Source organism: Chiloscyllium plagiosum, unplaced genomic scaffold (assembly GCF_037043375.1).
Source record: "Chiloscyllium plagiosum isolate Xiang-an unplaced genomic scaffold, Cpla_swu_hap1 HiC_scaffold_2, whole genome shotgun sequence".
Taxonomy (NCBI): Eukaryota; Metazoa; Chordata; class Chondrichthyes; order Orectolobiformes; family Hemiscylliidae; genus Chiloscyllium; species Chiloscyllium plagiosum.
Genome location: NW_028270140.1, coordinates 21573374 through 21593352, shown reverse-complemented (window position 1 = coordinate 21593352; position 19979 = coordinate 21573374). Strand labels below are relative to the sequence as shown.

Here is a 19979-nt window from a genome sequence, read left to right as displayed (position 1 = left end):
ATACCCACACCCCTCCCCTCCCTACACACCCCACTTAACCCTTCTCCAGTCAGGTAGGTTCCATGGCAAGATTCTGGAAAATGTGATTTATTTTTTCTATACTGGGAACTCCCTCATGTCAAAGAGAGGCAAAGAAACTGAAGTACCTCATCAGCTCCATCTGCCAGCTCATTCTTCTGCCGATTGAGGAAAAGAGCACTTGAGGAAATTAGGATCTCAAACCCAAAGGCTAAGTTGATAGGTTACCAAGCATTGATGATCCCTGTGCTGCTGTATGCTCTAAAGACTTGGGCAATTTGCAACAGGTATCCTGACCTGAAAAGTAGCATCAATGGTTGCTAGATTCCGTTAAGGCCGGCACGGTGGCACAGTGATTAGCACTGCTGCCTCACAGCACCAGAGACCTGGGTTCAATTCCCACCTCAGGCAACTGTCTGTGTGGAGTTTGCACATTCTCCGGGTGCTCCGGTTTCCTCCCACAGTCCAAAAATGTGCAGGTTAGGTGAATTGGCCATGCTAAATTGCCTGTAGTGTTAGGTGAAGGGGTAAATGTAGGGGAATGGGTCTGGGTGGGTTGCTCTTTGGAGGGTTGGTGTGGACTTGTTGGGCCGAAGGGCCTGTTTCCACACTGTAAGTAATCTAATCTAAATCCAGCAAGAAAGGTTGTTGAACATGTTCCTTTCCAAGCAACATGCCCAACATCGCAGTACTAATCACTAGCTCCACTGGTGCAGACATGTCATTTGTGTGACTTCTACCAGACTCCCAAAGTAACCACTTCACTCAGGAAGGATCATTTGAAGTGATCAAACATCCCCATTGACTCAAAGGAGTGTCTGTCTAGTGCCTAATGAAAAGGAGTCATTGAACACAACAGCAGACTTTATCAGGACCATGTTGAGGTGAAGCAATGACCTTGGACAGATTAAGCAAAGCTCCAAATATCTCAATTCCCTGGCCCTTCCCACTTGTAGCCAAATCTGGAGTTCACTCACTGAGTTCTGAGGTAAGTCCATCAAACTGGAATGGAAATGAATCATCCTTGATCCCAAGCAACCATCTACAAAGAAGGTGTTTAGTAATACAAAGGAGACAAGTTGTAGGATTATTGGTGGATGGTGAATCAATGTGTTAATGCGTATCTCGTTTAGATTGTACTTCAGGGAGAGCACAACCAGGAAAGCAACATTCTAGGTCGCCTTTTCTTTCACCTCCTGCACCATATACTGTGTTCAATGCCTGTAGCAAAGGCAGTCCCCTCATGATGCTGAAAATGTGATGTAACAAATTATGAAGTTTGGCACCTGTTCTGCCAAATACTGCAAAATCCAAGACAAGATCCAGGTATTGTTTCAACCTGCGAGGCAACTGCAGAGTATAATGTAGCCTCCAGGTATATATGCTGCCCACATATGCAAGAATTGCAGACTGGAGTCATCAGGCATGGCATCAGTTGGTAATACTTCTCATATGGTAGCCACCCCTTTTCTTTGCCCATTGGCTCAAGTGCAGATGGCACAGCAGACCACTGTAGACTGAAGAGCATCAATCCTACTGCCGAAGTATTGACCTGCATGCTGCACTGAGCCACATTACATACCAGCTGGATGTTGAGAAAGTGTGACCTCTTTCAGTCTTGGTGTCAAAGTGACATAAAGTGGTTTATACACAGTCAATGGCACCTTATACCAGGAGCATTACTAAGTTTTTTGTGAAGCTGTGTGCTCATTTTGTTTATAGAGAGACTTAGTGACCTCCCATACACAACAGTGCATAGCAAACTGAGTTGTGATAAATATTTCCAGTTCTTTCCTTGAGGAAACAGAGATTTAAAACTTCATGTCCAAGGTCTACTTCCCAGTCACTGGCAATGCAGTCCTCACTGTGCTGCCAGGGTGCACCATTTGTAAGCTATATACTTCAGTAAGCATGCCCTTATTGTGCTGACAATGTCTTAATCATTGTTCCTCACTGAGATTCAGGTACAATTACTCTCTGAATACCCTGGGTGTATCTGGCTGCATGCTGGTCCCCCTTATTCTCTTTCATCTTGCAGTTATGAATGTTGGATGACATTCCTTATTTACAGAGAGGAGATGAGATTGCAGTACAATGTGTCAAGAGGTGGAATAGCAATAGTATGTAATTTTGTCAAGCTGAAGGTACGAGTTGGGCCTTCTCACCCTTCCACAGTATAGTATAACATACAAGCATGAAATAGCTCAGCTCAACTATTCTTCACCTGCATTTTTCAATCTTGAATGTGTAAGGGGTTGAGACATTAGCACTAACTGTAATTATAAGCATGCAAAGGCTTACAGAGATGCTTGATAATAGTGATAAATTAATGATACATGTATTATTTTGTGGTTTACAATCTCAAAGCAGCCAGCAACCACATAATTTTAACTCAAACACTGGGGCCATTCTGACACATCATTTTCAAGCAGACAATCCTGACAACCAGGAGATTTTATTCTTCAGTCCTTACCTTCCTCTACAGGGCAAACCTCAGAATAAAGACTTGTAAAATAATGGTACATACAGATACAGTGAACTAATGTTAATATTGAGAAAACAAATGATAAATATTAAAATTATTACAATATTAAGGTAGAAAATTAAACGGGGTCTGGGGCCAGTTTCTTTTTATTTACTTTCAGCAAATAGGTTTATCTCCCATTTAACATCAGATGTTTAGGTTACTGGAAACCCATTGCCTGCTTTATGAAACAGTTTAATGTTTGCTTTATTTTGAATGGTGTGTAACCATAAGACATAAGAGCTGTACAATAGGGTGGATAGCCACATTTATAGGTAGATTTGTGATTTGAAAACACGGATTTAAAGATATCATTATCAGGCTTCAGCTACCAGAAGTCTTGGCTTCTCGTTAGAGCTTATTTTCCATAAATCAGAAAATGTACATAAAGACAGCCACAAATATAGATAAATGCAACACTAAGGAAGGTTACTGATCACTCTCTTGACAAAATCAAAATTCTTTAATAAGTAGTAAATAAAAACAGACAATTCTTGCAATGCTCCAAGACCAGGGAACATCATTGAAGAGAGTAACGATGTATTGTATCATTGAATACTGATTGATCCATTGCAAGGGTTCAGCATTTGCTATGATTAATCCAGGTTCCAGTGTCCAGCATAGTATTTTATTTCTGCAATGTTTTGGGAGTTTTAACCTTGCCAATTTAAATGTAAAGTCATCAAGTTATTTAGTTTTGTTTTCATGGATGTCAGTATTGCTAGCAAGGCCAGAATGTGTCACCTATCCTGACTTGCCTCAGAAAAACCGTTGGTGAGTTAATTTCTTGAATCGCAGCAACAAATCTGCTATAGACTCAGAACTATTGGGAAGGAAGTTCCAGGCGTTTGGACCAGTGACGATAATGCAAAGTAATGGGCTGGCTTTTCCAAAGAGTTTAATCTCACACAGATTTCCACACCAGTATTTCTTTACGAACAGATTTCTGAGAGGGGAATTTGATCAGGGCACCCTCAGAAATGTGGAACCACACTTTCATTCAGACAGTTTTTTCATAGCATGGAACTGTGAGAGAAAGGTAAAACATGGTCCCTTTATCACTAAAGTCAGCTGCTGTATTCTGGTGTTTAAAAAAATGCTGACAGAAACTTTGACACCTGCTGTTAAACTGTAAGTACATAAGGTAAGTGTGACAGTAGGGTAATGGAGGGAAGGATGCCAGGCAGTAGTGTGCCACTTGGGTACAAGGTGGCAAGGGATGTGGTGCAGTGTTTAGAGTAGGTTGGCGTGGATGGAAGAAGCTGGGTCCAGTGTTTGCACTGAGGGTAAATATTGGGCACAGTGACAGTGAGTGTTGGGCAAGGGGCCAGTGGGTGTTAGGCAAGGGACCGGTGAGTGTTGGATCTGGGGATTTCTGGTAGCGGTGGTAGTGGTGGGTGGCACAGATTTGGGACAGATCGAGTGGAGTTTGGAGATGGAGGGGGGTTTACAAGGATATTTGGATGTGGAGTGGTGGAAGGCATGTTGAGTCCTTGGAAGGGGGATCAGGTCAGAGGTCAGGTGTGTACCTATTCTGGGCTAGGTCCAATGAGACTTCCTTGATGGCCAAATTTAGTCAGATGCTGCCTTGTTATCAAGGTCAGGCGCTCTGACTTCACCACTTGAATTTAGTTCCTTTCCAATTTGAACTAGGCTGGAATGAGGTCAGGAGTTGAGTCAAGTACAGCTTCATCTTTTTATTGTATGCCAATACCACCAATGAGGCCATGTTTAGGCTACCATCTGTACAGATTGACTTCTATCAAAGTCAAAGGAAAGGAAATTTGGATGGGTGTGAAACTTGTGCCTAAACTGATTCATCTCCTTTTCCTGACAGTCAAGTCCAAGTAAATATTATTCCCATGGACACAGCTTTTCATGGATATGAGGGTTTTCTGTCAAAGTTAAGTGATTATATTTAATAATATTAGGCGACAGTTGTTGGATGTCAGTCTCCTGGAATTGAAAGTAAAATAGCACAAGGTAGAAATCACACTCATGGTATGACTGCAGTATTTCACATACAAGCTATTTCTGGACATATTCTCATTCAGATTGCAAAATAATGTTCAGTTTATGATGAACAGTATCTGCTAGTGCCAGTTAGCAATCAATAGTAGACAGGTTTTTACCCTCCCTGCGGACTCATGTATTGAGAACTGTATTTTATTTCACACTTTTTTTTTCATTTTATGGAAATGATGCCACAACTGAGAACAGATGGTGCTGTAAAAAAACATGCCATCAGAACCATCTGCAAATAACACATCAATTTAGCTCCCATTTCAAAGTAAAATTTACATCTAATTTTCATCATTTTAATTCTTATTTAGCATGTGGTAGAAACAGAATGTATGACTTTGTTGCTCATGAATTATCAACTTAAACTCACTTGTGGGCTTTATATTGTACTGCATGGCTGCTTATCATGTGTCCTTTAGGACATCTTCTACTTATGGGATCTACAATGGAGTTAGCTTTAAGGAATTCCATTACAGGATGATTTGGTCAGTGAGGGATGTCAAAATTGCATTTGTTCTTGAGTTTATGATGAATTTGTAAAAGCAAATAGCCCTGTTCAATTTTGAAGATTTAAAATTTAAAATGAATTTTAAAAGTGCAGTTTGCATGATCATATTGGATACTCTGACTTTGCTGAGAGGGTGCAACTTAAAAAGCACACATTATTGTTTTTGGTTACCTTATTTCATAAGAAGATAGAGAAGCTAAAACTTGTGCAGTGTCATCTAGCATGCGAATTTGCAAATTTAGCAAAAACATATCTGACATATGTAGCATTGAATTATGAAGCTGTTTGTCAGAATTGGCTGGGCCTCCTGGCATCTGAGTGGGTGCAGTAATTCCAGCAGTTTGAACATTATCATCTGTTAAATCGAGTACAAGGTTACACAAGAATTAATACATGATTGTATAACTGATTCACAATATACCTGAAAAATAATTACTTTCTGATATTCTGGGATAAAAAGCACTTCACACAGTTATGTTATTAGTTTGAGTTTGTTTCAGGACTATGTAGCTAGGACGCACTGGAATCAATCAGTTCTTAAAGTGCTGAGTTGCTTTAAACATGATTTCACAAATCATTGCTTCTATATTTTTCTGTCTGGTTGAAGAAAAAATTATAAAAATTGAGTACTCATACTTAACTGTCATTTATTATTCCTTTTTCAGTACTCTTATGATATTCATCCTATTATCAAATCAGAAAGACCTATAAAGTATTTAAATGCTGTGGATTAATTTGTTTAATAAATCACTTTGAGTCATATGGATCACTTTGACCAAATCATTCAAATTAGTTGGATACTCAGCTCCCAGGTAAAAGTGAAATACTATTTCTTTTGACTGAATGATTTGAGTTGTTGTTTGACATTTCAAATTTTAAAATTTTTAATTTTCTGCTGATTCATTGTAACATACTTGGTAAGAACTCTGAATGGGGATATTCAAAAATGACAGCAGTATCACCAAAGTGGCTGTTTAATATTGAAATTCCTAACAGATTATTTGAAAAACTCATACTGTTTGTATTCCAGGGGTGAGGCATCTCTACATATTGCTTAGAATCATAGAATCTCTATAATGTGGAAGCAGACTATTCAGCCCATCAAGTCCATACCGACCCGCTGAAAACATCCCACCCTTTCCCTGTAATCCTGCATTTCCCATGACCAATCCACCTATCCTGCACATCTTTGGACTGTGGGAGGAAACCTGGAGCATCTGAAGGAATTCTATGCAGACATGGGGAGAATGTGCAAACTCCACGCAAATAGTCGCATGGCGATGGGATCGAACCCAAGTTCCTGGTGGTGGAGGCAGCAGTGCTAACCCACTGAGCCACCATACCACCCCTGATTAAATATATGACTTTCAGCACTAGAGACAAACAAAAAGCTAATGGACTTTCTGGAACACAATTTAACATTTGGTAAAAACATGTTTGTTACATTTACAAACACATAAATGGTCATGTTTAAATAGTATGGGATGTAATAATCTATTTAACTGTTACTGGTTGAGGCATGTCACAAAGTCAGTCTTTTGTTTCTGTCCTTGATATTTTTCAGAGGGATAATAAACCAGGCCGGGCTCTGATCAGACAGGTTTGGTACAGAGATGAAAAGGATTTTGAGAGACCTTTTGTTTATATGTAAACAGATGAGACTTCAGGCCAAAGTGGTCATGTTTTAGATGTGACTGTATAATGACGGGGGGTGGTCAGCTCTCTAGCTGAGCTGAGCAGTTTAATTCAGTCCAGAACTAGTTGGGAGTTCAACAATGAGCTGTATGGAAACTCTCTCTTCTGCCCTTCTTCCTTCAACCTGTAAGGATCTGACCCTTTTTTGTAGTGTGTTTTAAAGGGGGTTTGCTTATTGGGACTGTTGTGTATATTTGGAACAGTATATTTAAGTCTAGTTTGGATAGACTGAGTTCTGTTAGGGTTCTTTATTCTGTTTTTTTGTGTTTCATTGGGTAATTTTATGAATAAATGTTTTGTCTGTTTTAAACCTGGTAATCAACCTCGCTAACCTACTCCTGGTAATTTTCACTGTACACTTACCGAAACAAATTGCAAAGTTATGGTCTGGGCTGCCTGCTTAAGAATGTTTTGAATGTTCTTTAGTCATCCAGCATTCTCAATACCTATGAGTCTTTCCTTTCACTCTAACAGGAATATAGTGTCTCTGGACTCTGGTTATCTCATTTCAGCAATCTTCCCGTTTTCCAGCCGTCCCTTTACCTGCGAACATCTGCCCCCAGTCATAACAGGCATAGTTGAAGAATGGGAATGAGACCATTTGAGACTTCCTACAGAGTCTGAATGTTTAGACTGTATCATGGTACCTGGAACAATGCAGCAATCCATCAATTTAGGTTCATTCCATTTTGTTCTCTTCCAACAAACCCATCTGCATTCAATCAGTCCAAATTGGCTTCAATTAGAGCCTTCATAGACAGCTGAGATCTTGTATGCAAACACGACATCAGCGGTAAGACATACAAAAATACAGGAGTCTGAACAATGTCCAGAATTAATCAAATTCTCAATAAATTAAAAACGAAATGATCAATTTAGTTGGGGCATGAACCCCAGCGCCATGTTTCTGAAGCTATGTACAGAACTGTGGTGAATTAATGTGCAATAGTAGATTTCACATAGAATCCCTGGCATTTTTACAGAGCCCTAGAGGAAAATGGCCACAGCACTGGTCTTTGCTGCACAAAGTGGTACTGACTACTAAGAACTATTCTTAATTTATTTACAAAGCAAAACAATTCAGTTAACAATATTTCTTTGTGAAGAAAACTGAAAATGTAACAATGTGCTCTATAAGGTAAGAATTTATCCTTATCAGTGTTGAAAGTAAATTCACATGTTTTCATTCAGTTAAAAATCACACAACACTGGGTTATAGTCCAACAGGTTAATTTGGAAGCACTAGCTTTTGGAACACTTCTCCTTCATCAGGTGGTTGAGGAATATAAGATCGTAGGACACAGAATTTATAGCAGGGAGCATGCACTCCGAAAGCTAGTGCTTCCAATAGACCTGTTGGACTATAATCCAGTGTTATATGATTTTTAACTTTGTACACCCCAGTCCAACACGGCACCTCCAAATCATGTTTTCATTCAAACTATTTAGCAGATTGTATAATATTAATGTCAATTTACAACAGGTGTATAAATGAGAAAAGGCTTAGAAATGGGCACAGGCATTCAGCTGACTGTGCAAACTGACAACAACTGAAACAGATTTGCAATCTCTGCGGGTCAACAAAGTCCAAATCCTAATGAATTTTATTGAAGGGTACTTACCTGCTTGATTTGTCGTGACATTTACAGACACAAACTGTCTGGGGATGGAACTCAGCTCTGACACTCCATTCACTGCCTCAATCTCGAAGGTGTAATTAGTGTGAGCCAGGAGGTCCACCACCATGACCGTGGTGTTCTTGAGGCCAGCCTCCTGTGGAATATATCTGACACCAGTACCGCACTCCTCACACTGAATCAAATCCACGCTGCACCTCTTGCAAATCACAAGGTATGTCACATCTTTTCGTCCTCCACCATCAGCAGGAGGGCTCCAGTCCAGAATCACGCTGGTATTGTTGATGTTAGAGATGACATTCTGTGGGGCTGAGGGGGGTCCTGGGATCAGTGACAAAACAAAATGTAAATTGCATGCCCTGTGTGTACATTCTCTACTTTTAAAGGATGGGCAAGTTACATAATCTCCACAAAATCCACTTGTTAAAGGATGTCTTGAAATACATTTCATGCATTCTAAACTATAGTATATCACAAGAATATATTGGAATAGAATTAAATCCCAAACAGGAAAAGATTTTGCATTGAATCTGCAAGGTATCAATTACAATTCTTTTATTTTCTCCTTTTTAACATCCAGCCCAAGTACATTGGGGTTTTTAGCTATTCCTTACATTAAAGTACCGATGTTTTGTTTAATCTTTATTTAAAAGTCATTCCACTTTGAAATGAGCTAAACTGGAATTATCTGCCTGCTATGTGTTATGAAGATGTGGGAATAGTGTATCGTTAAGAAAGTAGAGAGCTAGCAGAGCTATTTGACAATATCAAGTGTTCTGAAAAAGATACAATGTAACCTTTTCATCCAGCAGCTAGAGTAGCTGGTTGCCTGGAGACAAAAACAAATTCAAATTAGGCCAATCAGCTTAAATTATACCTAAAAAAAACTCAACTCCAATCAAGTTTGTATTTAATATATTGACAATGTTAAAAGCCAATGACACAATCCAATCCTTGGGGGGTATAAGACGAGGAAAAATTAAACAGTTGGGAAAGAACTGCTAATCCACCAGCACATGCAGACTGCCCACAGAATAGCTCTCTTAAAGGTACCTTTATCGATCAGTGAAACATAATCCCTAAGAAGAAGAAAAGAAGACAGAGGAAGATACTTTGAGAAGATTCAATAGCTGGCTGGTTTTGAAATTTGATTTTTTGGTAAATCTTAATCAGGGGTTTTATCGGAGTAGTATTGTAGAAGGGGAAGGTAAAAGATAGGTTAGAGAAGGAGTTGTAAATAGTTGTTAGTTAATTATTCTCTGTTATACTTTAAGAAATAAAGTTGTTAATTTTTACTTTAAATAGTTCTTGGCCTCTCGAATTTTTATAGATTATCACATGGGATAAGTCTTTTCTATGTTACAAGTTTAAATTACCGGGTGTTTACCCCGTGTCGTAACAAATGTCAGATTAGATTCTCCCGTTATATTTGGTGGAACATAATGCAGTCTCCAAGTTGAACCTTTTTTAGAACCATTAACTTGCACAACATAATCTCTGGAATTCCCTCCTTATAACTGTCTTTCAACGTCTCTTTCTTCCTTTGAGACACTTGAGAGAAAACTTTCCTCTTTGATCATATGTCCTCATTTTGCCTTATTTGGTCCTGTATCAAATTTTGTTTTGTAACACTCCAGCTGGATATCATACATGTACTATATAAATAGAAACGGGTATTGAAAGATTTATGATCAAAAGGATTGGCAAAGATTGTTATCATTTTTAAGCTCAGATGGGCTAGCTGATAGGCATGACATGGAGCTGTGTAAATGTCCCCAGTGAATTGAGGAGAAATCTCTTCATCAGCTCTGTGTGTGTGAATCTCTTGACTCCATGGGGAACTGGATATTCAATAAATGAGTATATTCAAGACAGTGAACTTATAGTTTGAGGTTCTCCAGCAAGGAAACAACCAGCCATCTGCACAGTCAAATCCTCAAACAATTTTCAATGAGATCATGATTTGGAGGTGCTGGTGTTGGACTGGGATGTACAAAGCTAAATATCACACAACACCAGGTTATAGTCCAACAGGTTTATTTGGAAGCACTGGCTTTCATTAGTGCTTCCAAATAAACCTGTTGGACTATAACCTGGTGTTGTGGGATTTTTAACTTCAATGAGATCAGTATTCATTCATCTAAGTTTCTGAATATGGACCAATTTTACTCAGTGTCCACTTATTGTATAGCCCTCTCCCTTCAAGAATCAATTTAATTAATCTTTATCGCACTCCATCCAATGGTAAATTTCCTTAAAGAGATTAGAACTCTGTGCAGTGTTCTATTGCCAAAACCATTTACAGTTCTACACCTTGCAATGTGAAAAAAATATATAATTTACCCTCTGATTGCTCACCTGCTTATTAACTATTTTTGTGTGTAAGGGCATCTCAATGCCTATAATTTCAATATTTTCTGTCTTCTTACTTTTGAAGAAAAAAGGTTTTCATTTTTCTTTAATTCTTCCTGCTATGACAAATAATCTCAATCATATTCAACTGCCATTTTCTTGTCCACTAACTAAACCTGTCCATGTCTCGATGCAGATTCTTTGGCCTGAATATTACTGTAGATGTCGGATCCATGAGGGAGTCAATACAGAATATTAAATGGCCTGAACAGAGTGAGCCCTGGGAAGATGTTTCCATTGGCAGGAAAGACAAGGACCCAAGGGAACAGCCTTTAGAATAAATAGAACTCCCTTTAGAATGGAAATAAGGAGAAACATCTTTAGCCGGAGAGTGGTGAATCTCTGGAATTCATTGCCACAGAAGGCTGCGGAGGCCAGGTCATTGAGTATATTGTTATGACACAGGTATACCCTCCTGCTTAATGTAAACCAGCAACACAGGAAAGATTTATCCCATGTGGTAATCTGTGAAAATTTGAGAGGCCAAGAACTTTTTAAAGTAAAAACTAACAACTGTACTTCTTAAAGTATATCAGAGAATAATTAACTAACAACTATTTACAACTCCTTCTCTAACTTATCGTTTACTTTTCCTTCTGTAATACTGGTCCGATATAACCTCCAATTATGGTTTACCAAAAATTCAACTTTCGAAACCAGTCAGCTGTCGAATCTTCCCTTTGTACCTTCTTCTCTAGATTTGCTCTCCAGGTCGTTGTCGATGTTTTTGTCTCTGTGCCAAATCCTTCTCCAGACAGATACCTCTCAGAGAGTTCTTACTAGCAGCCTACATCTGTTGATCTTTTGGCAATTCTCCTCCCCAACTGTTCCATGTTCCCCAGTCTTATACCACCAAAGCATCGGATTGTTTCATTGGTTTTAATATTGCCAATGCCCAAAATTCAAACCTGATTGGAGGTTGGTATTTTGGGGTATAATTTAAACCAGTTGGCCAAATTTAAATTTGTTTTTGTCTCCAGACAACCTAACCAGTGCTAGCTGATCTGAACCAAATGTTACAATGTAAATTCTAAGTCCTTGCTAGCTAAGTCCTTGCTAGTCCTCCCTGAAGTCCTTGCTAGGCTTCAACTTTCTTAAAGGTACAGTACCCCTTACACCTTCATATCACCTCCCCCTTAAGAAAAAATGAACCATCATAATGAAAATGAAAAGACGGCTTTATCTTTTTTCTATTCTTTAAACACATGACTCTAACTCAGCACTGGTTAGCACTGCTGCCTCACAATACCAGGGACCTGGGTTCGTTTTCCCCCTCAGGCAACTGGCTGTGTGGAGTTTGCACATTTTCTACGTGTCTGCATGGGTTTCCTCCGGGTGCTCTGGTTTCCTCCCACAATCCAAAGATGTGCACATCAGGTGAATTGGCCATGATAAATTGCCCATAGTGTCAGATGCATTAGTTACAGGTAAATATAGAGTAGGGAAATGGGTCTGGGTGGATTACTCTTTGGAGGGTCGGTTTGGACTTGTTGGGCTGAAGGCCCTGTTTCCCTACTGTAGGGAATCTAATCTAAGTTCACCTTAACATCTTCCTATATACCTGTATATATATACATATAATTAAATAAATACAAATCTCATCTAACTTTATCAGTTAACCCGCGATAACACATCTGTGATTTCATTCTTACAACCTGCAACATGTACAATTTTTAAATTAAAAGTCTGTAACATAACACTCCAATGAAATAGTCTCATATTCTTCTCTTTAAAGCATTCTATGAAAGTAAGAGGATTGTGTTCCTTGTGCACAGCGGTCTCCAACACATTGTTCCTGACATACACATTAAAATGTTGTAAGGCCAGTACCAAACTCAATAGTTCCTTTTCGATTATGGAGTATTTCCTCTGGTGGATGTTAATCTTCTTCGAAAAGTAACCACTGGCAGTTCAATCCCATCCTCATTTTCCTGCAGCAGTACAGCTCCAACTCCTATGTCACTAGAATCGATGATGATTTTAAAAGGTTTTGAAAAGTTTGGTGTAGCTAAAACTGGTTTGGTGGTGAAAATGGCTTTCAAGTGGTCAAAGCCTCCTGGCATTGTTCTGTCCACCGAAACTTTGTGTTTTTCTTCAGCAAAGTGCCGCTTACACTGCTGACGTGTGGAACAAACTTCCGCATCCGTTAAGTCCAAGGAGTCTAAGCACTCTTTCTTTGAGGTTGGTCGTGGAACTTTCTTGATGGCCTTCATCTTTGCGTTCCATGGGTCTTTCGCCATTTTCCCTGTGTCTGCATGAGTTCCCTCCATGTGCTCTGGTTTCTTTCGCCATTTCTGATCAAGGTACCTGCCAGTAATCATGCAGTAAGTCCAACTTGATGATGTAACAAGCTTGTCCAACTTTCTCGATACAGTCCTCCAATCTAGGAACTGGATATGAGTCTGATTTTGTAATGGTATTGACCTTCCAAAAATCTACACAGAATCATTGTGTCCCATCCAGTTTGGGAACTAAGACAATCAGTGAAGTCCACTCGCTCTGGCTTGGTTTGATGATGTTCTCACCTCCACCTCCATTTGGGCCTGTCTGGCTTTGAAAGGATTAAGCCGATAGGGGTGTTGTTCTTTTGGAGCAGTATTCCCTATGTCTACTTCATGTACAATAGCATTAATCCTCCCCATCTGATTCTTACAAATGTCCTTATGCTGCAGTAATATTTCAACTGCATTCCACGCTCCTGAGACAGATAGCTTACTAACCTATCCCACTCCTCAAGGACTTGTTCATTTTTTAATCTATTTTGAGCCACATCAAAATCCACATCATCTGGATTTGATTCCTCACTCTGCCAGACAGTAACTAACATCTGTTTCTCCAGTTCCTTCTCTCTAGTATAATACCGTTTCAACATGTTCACATGACATAGCCGATACCTTTTTTTTCTATCTGGCATCTTTACTAGATAGTTCATCTGGCTCAACTTTTTCTCAATTTGATAGGGACCACTAACCCTGGCTTTGAAGGGATCTTCTATCAGTGGTAACTGTACTAACACATCATCCCCTCGGAAAACGTTCAAATCTCAGAGCTTTTATCTGCCACCTGCTTCGTTCTACATGTGCCCTCTCTAGATGCTGTTTAGTTAACTCACTACTCAACCTAATCTCTTCCTCATATCCAATACATAATCTAAGTGTGAGATCTCTGACTTTGGTCCTGTCAATTTTTCTTAATTACTTTCAAAGGACCTCTCACTTGATGCCCGAATATTAAGTCAAAGGGAGTGAACTGAGTAGATTCATTTGGGGCATCTCTAATGGCAACAATACAATACATTTATCCCAGTCATTCAGGTAATCCTGATAGTCTGCTCTCAACACGGTTTCAAGGTCTGATCCACCTTTCTAAAGCTCACTGGTATTCAGGCTGATGCACGCTGGATTTAAAGTACTGTTTACCTAAGCTCTTTAAAACCCCTTAAAAAGCCTCACAGTAAAATATGACCTTTGGTCCAACTGAATTTCTCAGGGTAGCCTATGCCAAGTAAAGAAAGCTACTAACTCCTCAGCTCCCTTTTTGCTTTGATACTCCGTAATGGAATTGCCTCCGGAAATCTGGGAAACACATCCATTATGGTTAACAAGTACTGGTAAGTATGGGTTCCCACTTTTAGTTCTCGGGAGGGGAGCAACACAATCAATTATACCCCTTGTGAAAGGTTCTTCTTTGTAGAAATTGGTAACAAAGGTGCTGGTTTTATTACTGCCTGTGGCTTACCTACCATTTGGCATGTATGGCAAAAGTTAACCACATCCTTGTGCATTCCAGGCCAATAAAAATGTTTTAGTACCTTAGCCTGAGTCTTTCATACCCCTAGATGACCTCCTACAGGTAGCTCATGTGCTACCCATAACACCTTCTGTCTGTATGTTACTGGCAACACAATCTGATGCACTTCGGTCCATTTCTTCTCTGCACTCACCTGCTGTGGTCTCTATTTCCGCCTTTGGGTTCTATCTTTCAGATAATAACCCTCCAGAATATTCTTGGCCTCCTTTTCAGAGTATGCATCCACAAACATATCTTTTATCATCTTGTCTTGCTGTTGCAAGTCTCTTTGCCTTTCAGGACTAAACACTTCTGTCTGACCCTCTGCCTGTTCAGGTCTTTCCTGCACCATTACATCCAACAGGGTATCCGCTAACTGAACCCCAACTCCTTCATCTTTCTCTTTACTTTTCATTTTGTGCTGTGACTTATGATAGTGGGATCTGGTGACTAAGCAATCTGGGAAAATACCAGGATATTTCTGTTTTAACTCCTCAGTTTCTTGGTCTTCCTTGGGCTTCTCCACAATAAGGGGTGTCACTCCCACCTTGGATCCTGCAAAATCATTCCCAAGAACAAGCTGAATTTTGGAACTGACAATCTGTCAATCACCCCCACTGTAACTTACCCAATCTTAAGTTGGAACTCCAAACTGATCTTACATAGCGGGATGTTAAATTTCTGTCCATCTATCATACAAATTACCACACTCTTGGGTAACAGATCAGAAAGAGTGCATATTCACTCATCTCTCACTATCAGTGACTGGTTAGATTCTGTCTCTCTCTCTCAAAATTATAACTTCTTGTCCCTCTCCCCCTGTTATTTCTGAGTAAACTTTACCCACAGAGATGAATTCTTTGTAAAGATCAGGCACTAACTCCATATCTAGCCCCTGCCTAGGCTGTGCACTCTCCTGCAGCTCCTCGGCTCTTCTTGAGGTCTCCTCTACTACCATCACTAATGCCGCTGGCTTAGCTTCTTTTACCACATCTTTTCCCACAGTGCCTTTCTTTAACGACCAGCACTGTGACTTTACGTGTCCCACTTTACCACAGTGGAAACACCTGAGGCCTTTCACCTCCTTTCCACCCTCTTGGACTTCATTTTTATCCTGTGGTTAAATCTTACCAATGCTCTCTACTCTTGGTTTCTTGGTGTAGGATCACCCCTTCTCTCAACTTCTATCCCTCTGGCCAGAAGCTTGTCTAATGCACCAACATGTACTCATCTGTTAATTTTGCTGCCCTTCTCACTTCCTGAACTTTCAGTTCCTCCATGTGAATTCTTACCATCTCTGGAAGTGAGTTTTTAAACTCCTCTAGCAGAATAATCTCTCTTAGATCCTCAAAAGTCTTATCTATTTTCAAAGCATAAACTCATCGATCAAAATGACTATGTTTAATTCTTTCAAACTCAACATATGTCTGACCTGGTTCCTTCTTTTCATTTCTGAACCACTGTCTGTATGCTTCTGGTACCAATTTATAAGCACTTAAAATAGCCTGTTTAACCTCTTCATGATCTCTTGACCCCTCATCTAATAGCGCAGCAAATACCTCACTAGTTCTGCCTACCAGTTTAGTCTGAACTAGCATTACCCATAAATCCTCGGACCACTCCATCTGTTGAGCCAATTTTTCAAATGAAATAAAGAAAGCTTCAACATCTTTCTTATCAAAATGTGGCAGAGTTTTGACACATTTGTATATATCACTACCTTCTCTTTTAATATTCATCCTGTTAACCTGACATTATTGACTAATTTGCAACTTCTCAAGTTCAAATTCTCTCTTTTTTGTCTCTCCCTTTCTTCTCTCCATCTCTTTGCTCAGCTAAGAACATTTTCTCTCTCTTTTATTCTCACTTTCTCTCTCTTGTCTCTGTTTCTCTTTCTCTCTCTGTTTATCTTCGAACTCCATTTTTCTCAATTGTAATTTAATTTTTTTCTACCTCTACTGCACTTGTCTGTTTCTCTGATACACCTAAGTGTTTGAGTAATTCCCTGACAATTTCAGCTTTACTTTTGTCCTTGGTGAAACCCAAATCTAACTTGTTTGCTAATTCTAAAAGAGTGACCTTTTTCTTTCCTTCTAAACTTTCTTGGCAAATTTGAGAATCATCTTCAAATCCCAGAACCTCATTAGCCATTTCTCTCACTTTTAATTGAATCAACTACAAGTCACTGAAGTTAAACAGATTGTCTCACCTATGTTTTATTTAAAGATCTAGGACACTAATCTGCAAGTGTTTAACTCTGCTGTGACTTTTCATATACCCAAATCTATTCAAATCTGTCTAAACTAGTTCAAATCCCAATGATGAGCCACCAAACTGTTTCAATATGGGGTAAACCCTCCTGCTTAATGTAAACCTGTAATACAGAAATGATTTATCCCGTGCAGCAATCTGTGAAAATTTGAGATGCCAAGAACTATTTACAATAAAAATTAACAACTTTGTTTCTTAAAGTATAATAGAGAATAATTAACTAACAACTATTTACAACTCCTTCCTCTAACCTATCATTTACTTCCCTTCTATAAAACTAGTCTGATAAAACCCCCGATTAAGATTTACCAAAAATTCAAATTTCAAAACCAGCCAGCTGTCGAATCTTCTCTTTGTATCTTCCTCTGTAGATTTGCTCTCCAGGTCATTGTCAATGTTTTTACCTCTGTGCAAGCTCCTTCTCTGGACAGATACCTCTCAGAGCCTACATCTGTTGGTCTTTTGGCAGTTCTCCTCCCCAAATGTTCAATTTTCCCCGGTCTTTTACCCCCAAAGCATCGGACCATTTCATTGGTTTTAATATTGCCAATGTTTGAAATTCAAACTTGACTGGAGGTTGGTGTTTTGGGGTATAATTTAAACTGATTGGCCGAATGTGAATTTGTTTTGGCTCCCAGGCAACCCAGCCAATGCTAGCTGTTCTGAACCAAAGGTTACGTTGTACATTCTCCAGCACTCTGTGTGCTTCTCTAAGTCCTTGCTAGCTTTCAACTTTCTTAAAAATGCAGTACCCCTTACCCTTCATAACAATATTTAAAATAGAGATAGGTAAGTTCCTATTTGCCAAGGGCATCAAAGGTTATGAGGGAAAAAGCAATAAAATGGGGTTGAAAAATCCATCATCCATGATTGAATGGCAGAGCAGACTCAGTGGGCTGAATGGACTAATTTCTGATCCCATGTCTTATGGAGTTCGAGCAGAAAGCGAATTCGGTTCAGTGATAGTGTCCTTACCGAGTGACAGCTGATCTAATCCAGTCTAGTTCCTGAACAGCGGAACTGAGCCAGGAAGAAAATCCACAATGGCTTCCAAAACCTTTCTTGTCCTCTTACCATTCCCCACAAAAGTCCTGACTCCCCCGCCTCCCATTCCTCATGCTCTGTCAGACAGGGCCATGTAAAATTTGACCCTCATGGCTATCCTCTGAATATCAACATCTGCCAGTTTTCCACCTTTTATATTCTGCTCATCTATTTTTCCTACCAAGGTGTATTAATACACCTTTTCAAGAGTACACTGCACCTGTCAACTTATTACCCAATCACTTAACCTGCCCATTATAAGTACGTTGAAACATATTTTAGACAAAAAGTCTACTTAAATTAAAGACAGTAAAGAATGAAACTTTTTTTAATAAAATCAAGGACCTGCTTATTCAAGCGTACAGGAGGAATTCTGCAATTTTACGTTGCATTTATAAAGACCTTTTGACTTGCCAATTTTAATGCTGACTTTTCATAAGGCTGATAAAACAACCATTTATTTTGACAATGTTTTCAATGTTGGTCTGTATTTGCCTGAATTGCTTTTACAAAATCCAAATTCAGATAAAAGAATAGCAACACTTCCAGTGATAGCATTAGTGACCTGAATTTTCACCAAGTTGGAACTATTCCAGAATCATTTAAAAATGGAGAGTAGCTTTGGGGATTCCCAACCCCATTCCTGGCTCCCATAATTTTCGCAAATGTGGAAAAAGGATGCAGGTACTGAGCTCACTGCCTAGATGGCTCCATTGTGGTTCTATACATTATCTAGTCCTCTACAATTTTTGTGGAGTAGGGCGACCTTTCAAAATTCATAGTTCATGACCCCTCAAACAGGTAATAAAACATAGTATGGATTCAGGAAACGTTGGAAAGATAAGTTCAAAAACATTTTCTGTATTTCCATGTCCCCTCCACGCCAACTCATCCCTATTGAAGCAATGACTGTGTAAAAATGTCAATCAGACTGACCATTAAGGTATCAATAACAGAGGTATCTGATACTTCATACTTCATAATCTTGTGCAAATCTGCAATGAGACATTGAAAAAAAAATCTATCACAGTAACAATCATTTATTATAACAACTTAATGATCTCCATCAAAAAGCTAAAATTCTCTCCAAATGTAAAAGCAAAGTCCACTAAGATGATCCTTTTATCAATGTGAACTTTCAGCTGTGTGAAGCATTTGAAACCTCTCTCATTTATTCAATTGTCCGTGGGTTGTTTGGGTATAGCTGGCTTGCCTAGTATTTATTGCCCACCTTTCATGCCTTGGAGAATGAGATGGTGAGCTGCTTTTTTGAACCGCTGCAGTCTTTTAGGGTGTTATACATGTTAGGAAGAGATTTGCAGGATTTTAACCTAAAGAAAGAGAAGAAATGGTAACATACATCCAAAGCAGGATGATGTGTGGCTTGGAGGGAACTTGCAGATGGTGGTGTTCAACGTATCTGCTACTCTTATCCATCAAGGTGGTAATGTCTCAGGTTTACAAAGTGCTTGCAGAATTACTGCAGTGCTTCTTAAATATGGTACACTCTGCTGCCACTGGTCATCAGTGGTCAAGGCATGAATGCTGAAGATCATGGATAGCGTGTTAATAATGTGGACTGCTTAGTTCTGGATATAGCACTGTTGCAGATGCATTCACCAGGTAAGTGGAAGCTATTCTGTCACATTCCTGAATTGTGCCTTGTAGATGGGAGGAAGGAACTGGGAAGACAGGAAGTGAGTTACTTGTTTGAGCCTCAGCTTCTATTACACAATACTATGGCCATGAGTAGTATCCAGGATATTGACAGTAGGGGATTCAATGATGGTACTGCAGAGTTGCAGACCTGTTATGGAAGTGAAGGAGTCCATTTGGCCCAACGTGTCTACTTTGGCTACCTGGGAATTATGACTTGGTGTCAATTTCCTACACATTGCACATTGCCTATATTTAAATAATCATTTAACGCCATCTTGTATACTTCAATCTAACCTGACTCCATTGAACTTCCAGGCAGTGTATTCCAAATATTAATTGCTCACTGTGTAGGTAGGCTTTTTTTTTCGCCCTCTCATGTTACATTTTCTTCATTTGCAAC

The 19979-nt window shown here is 39.3% G+C and overlaps 1 protein-coding gene across 5 annotated transcripts in view; it reads right to left on the bottom strand.

The window, feature by feature from the left end:
• The window catches only part of LOC122563792 (ephrin type-A receptor 5-like), a 332189-nt gene that overhangs the window by 146998 nt on the left and 165212 nt on the right, over positions 1-19979 (bottom strand). For all 5 annotated transcript variants that reach the window (XM_043718006.2, XM_043718007.2, XM_087995269.1 and 2 more), the window contains exon 5: positions 8390-8725. In XM_043718006.2, coding sequence (XP_043573941.1) covers positions 8390-8725 — 336 coding nt within the window. The remainder of the gene's footprint in view (positions 1-8389; positions 8726-19979) is intronic.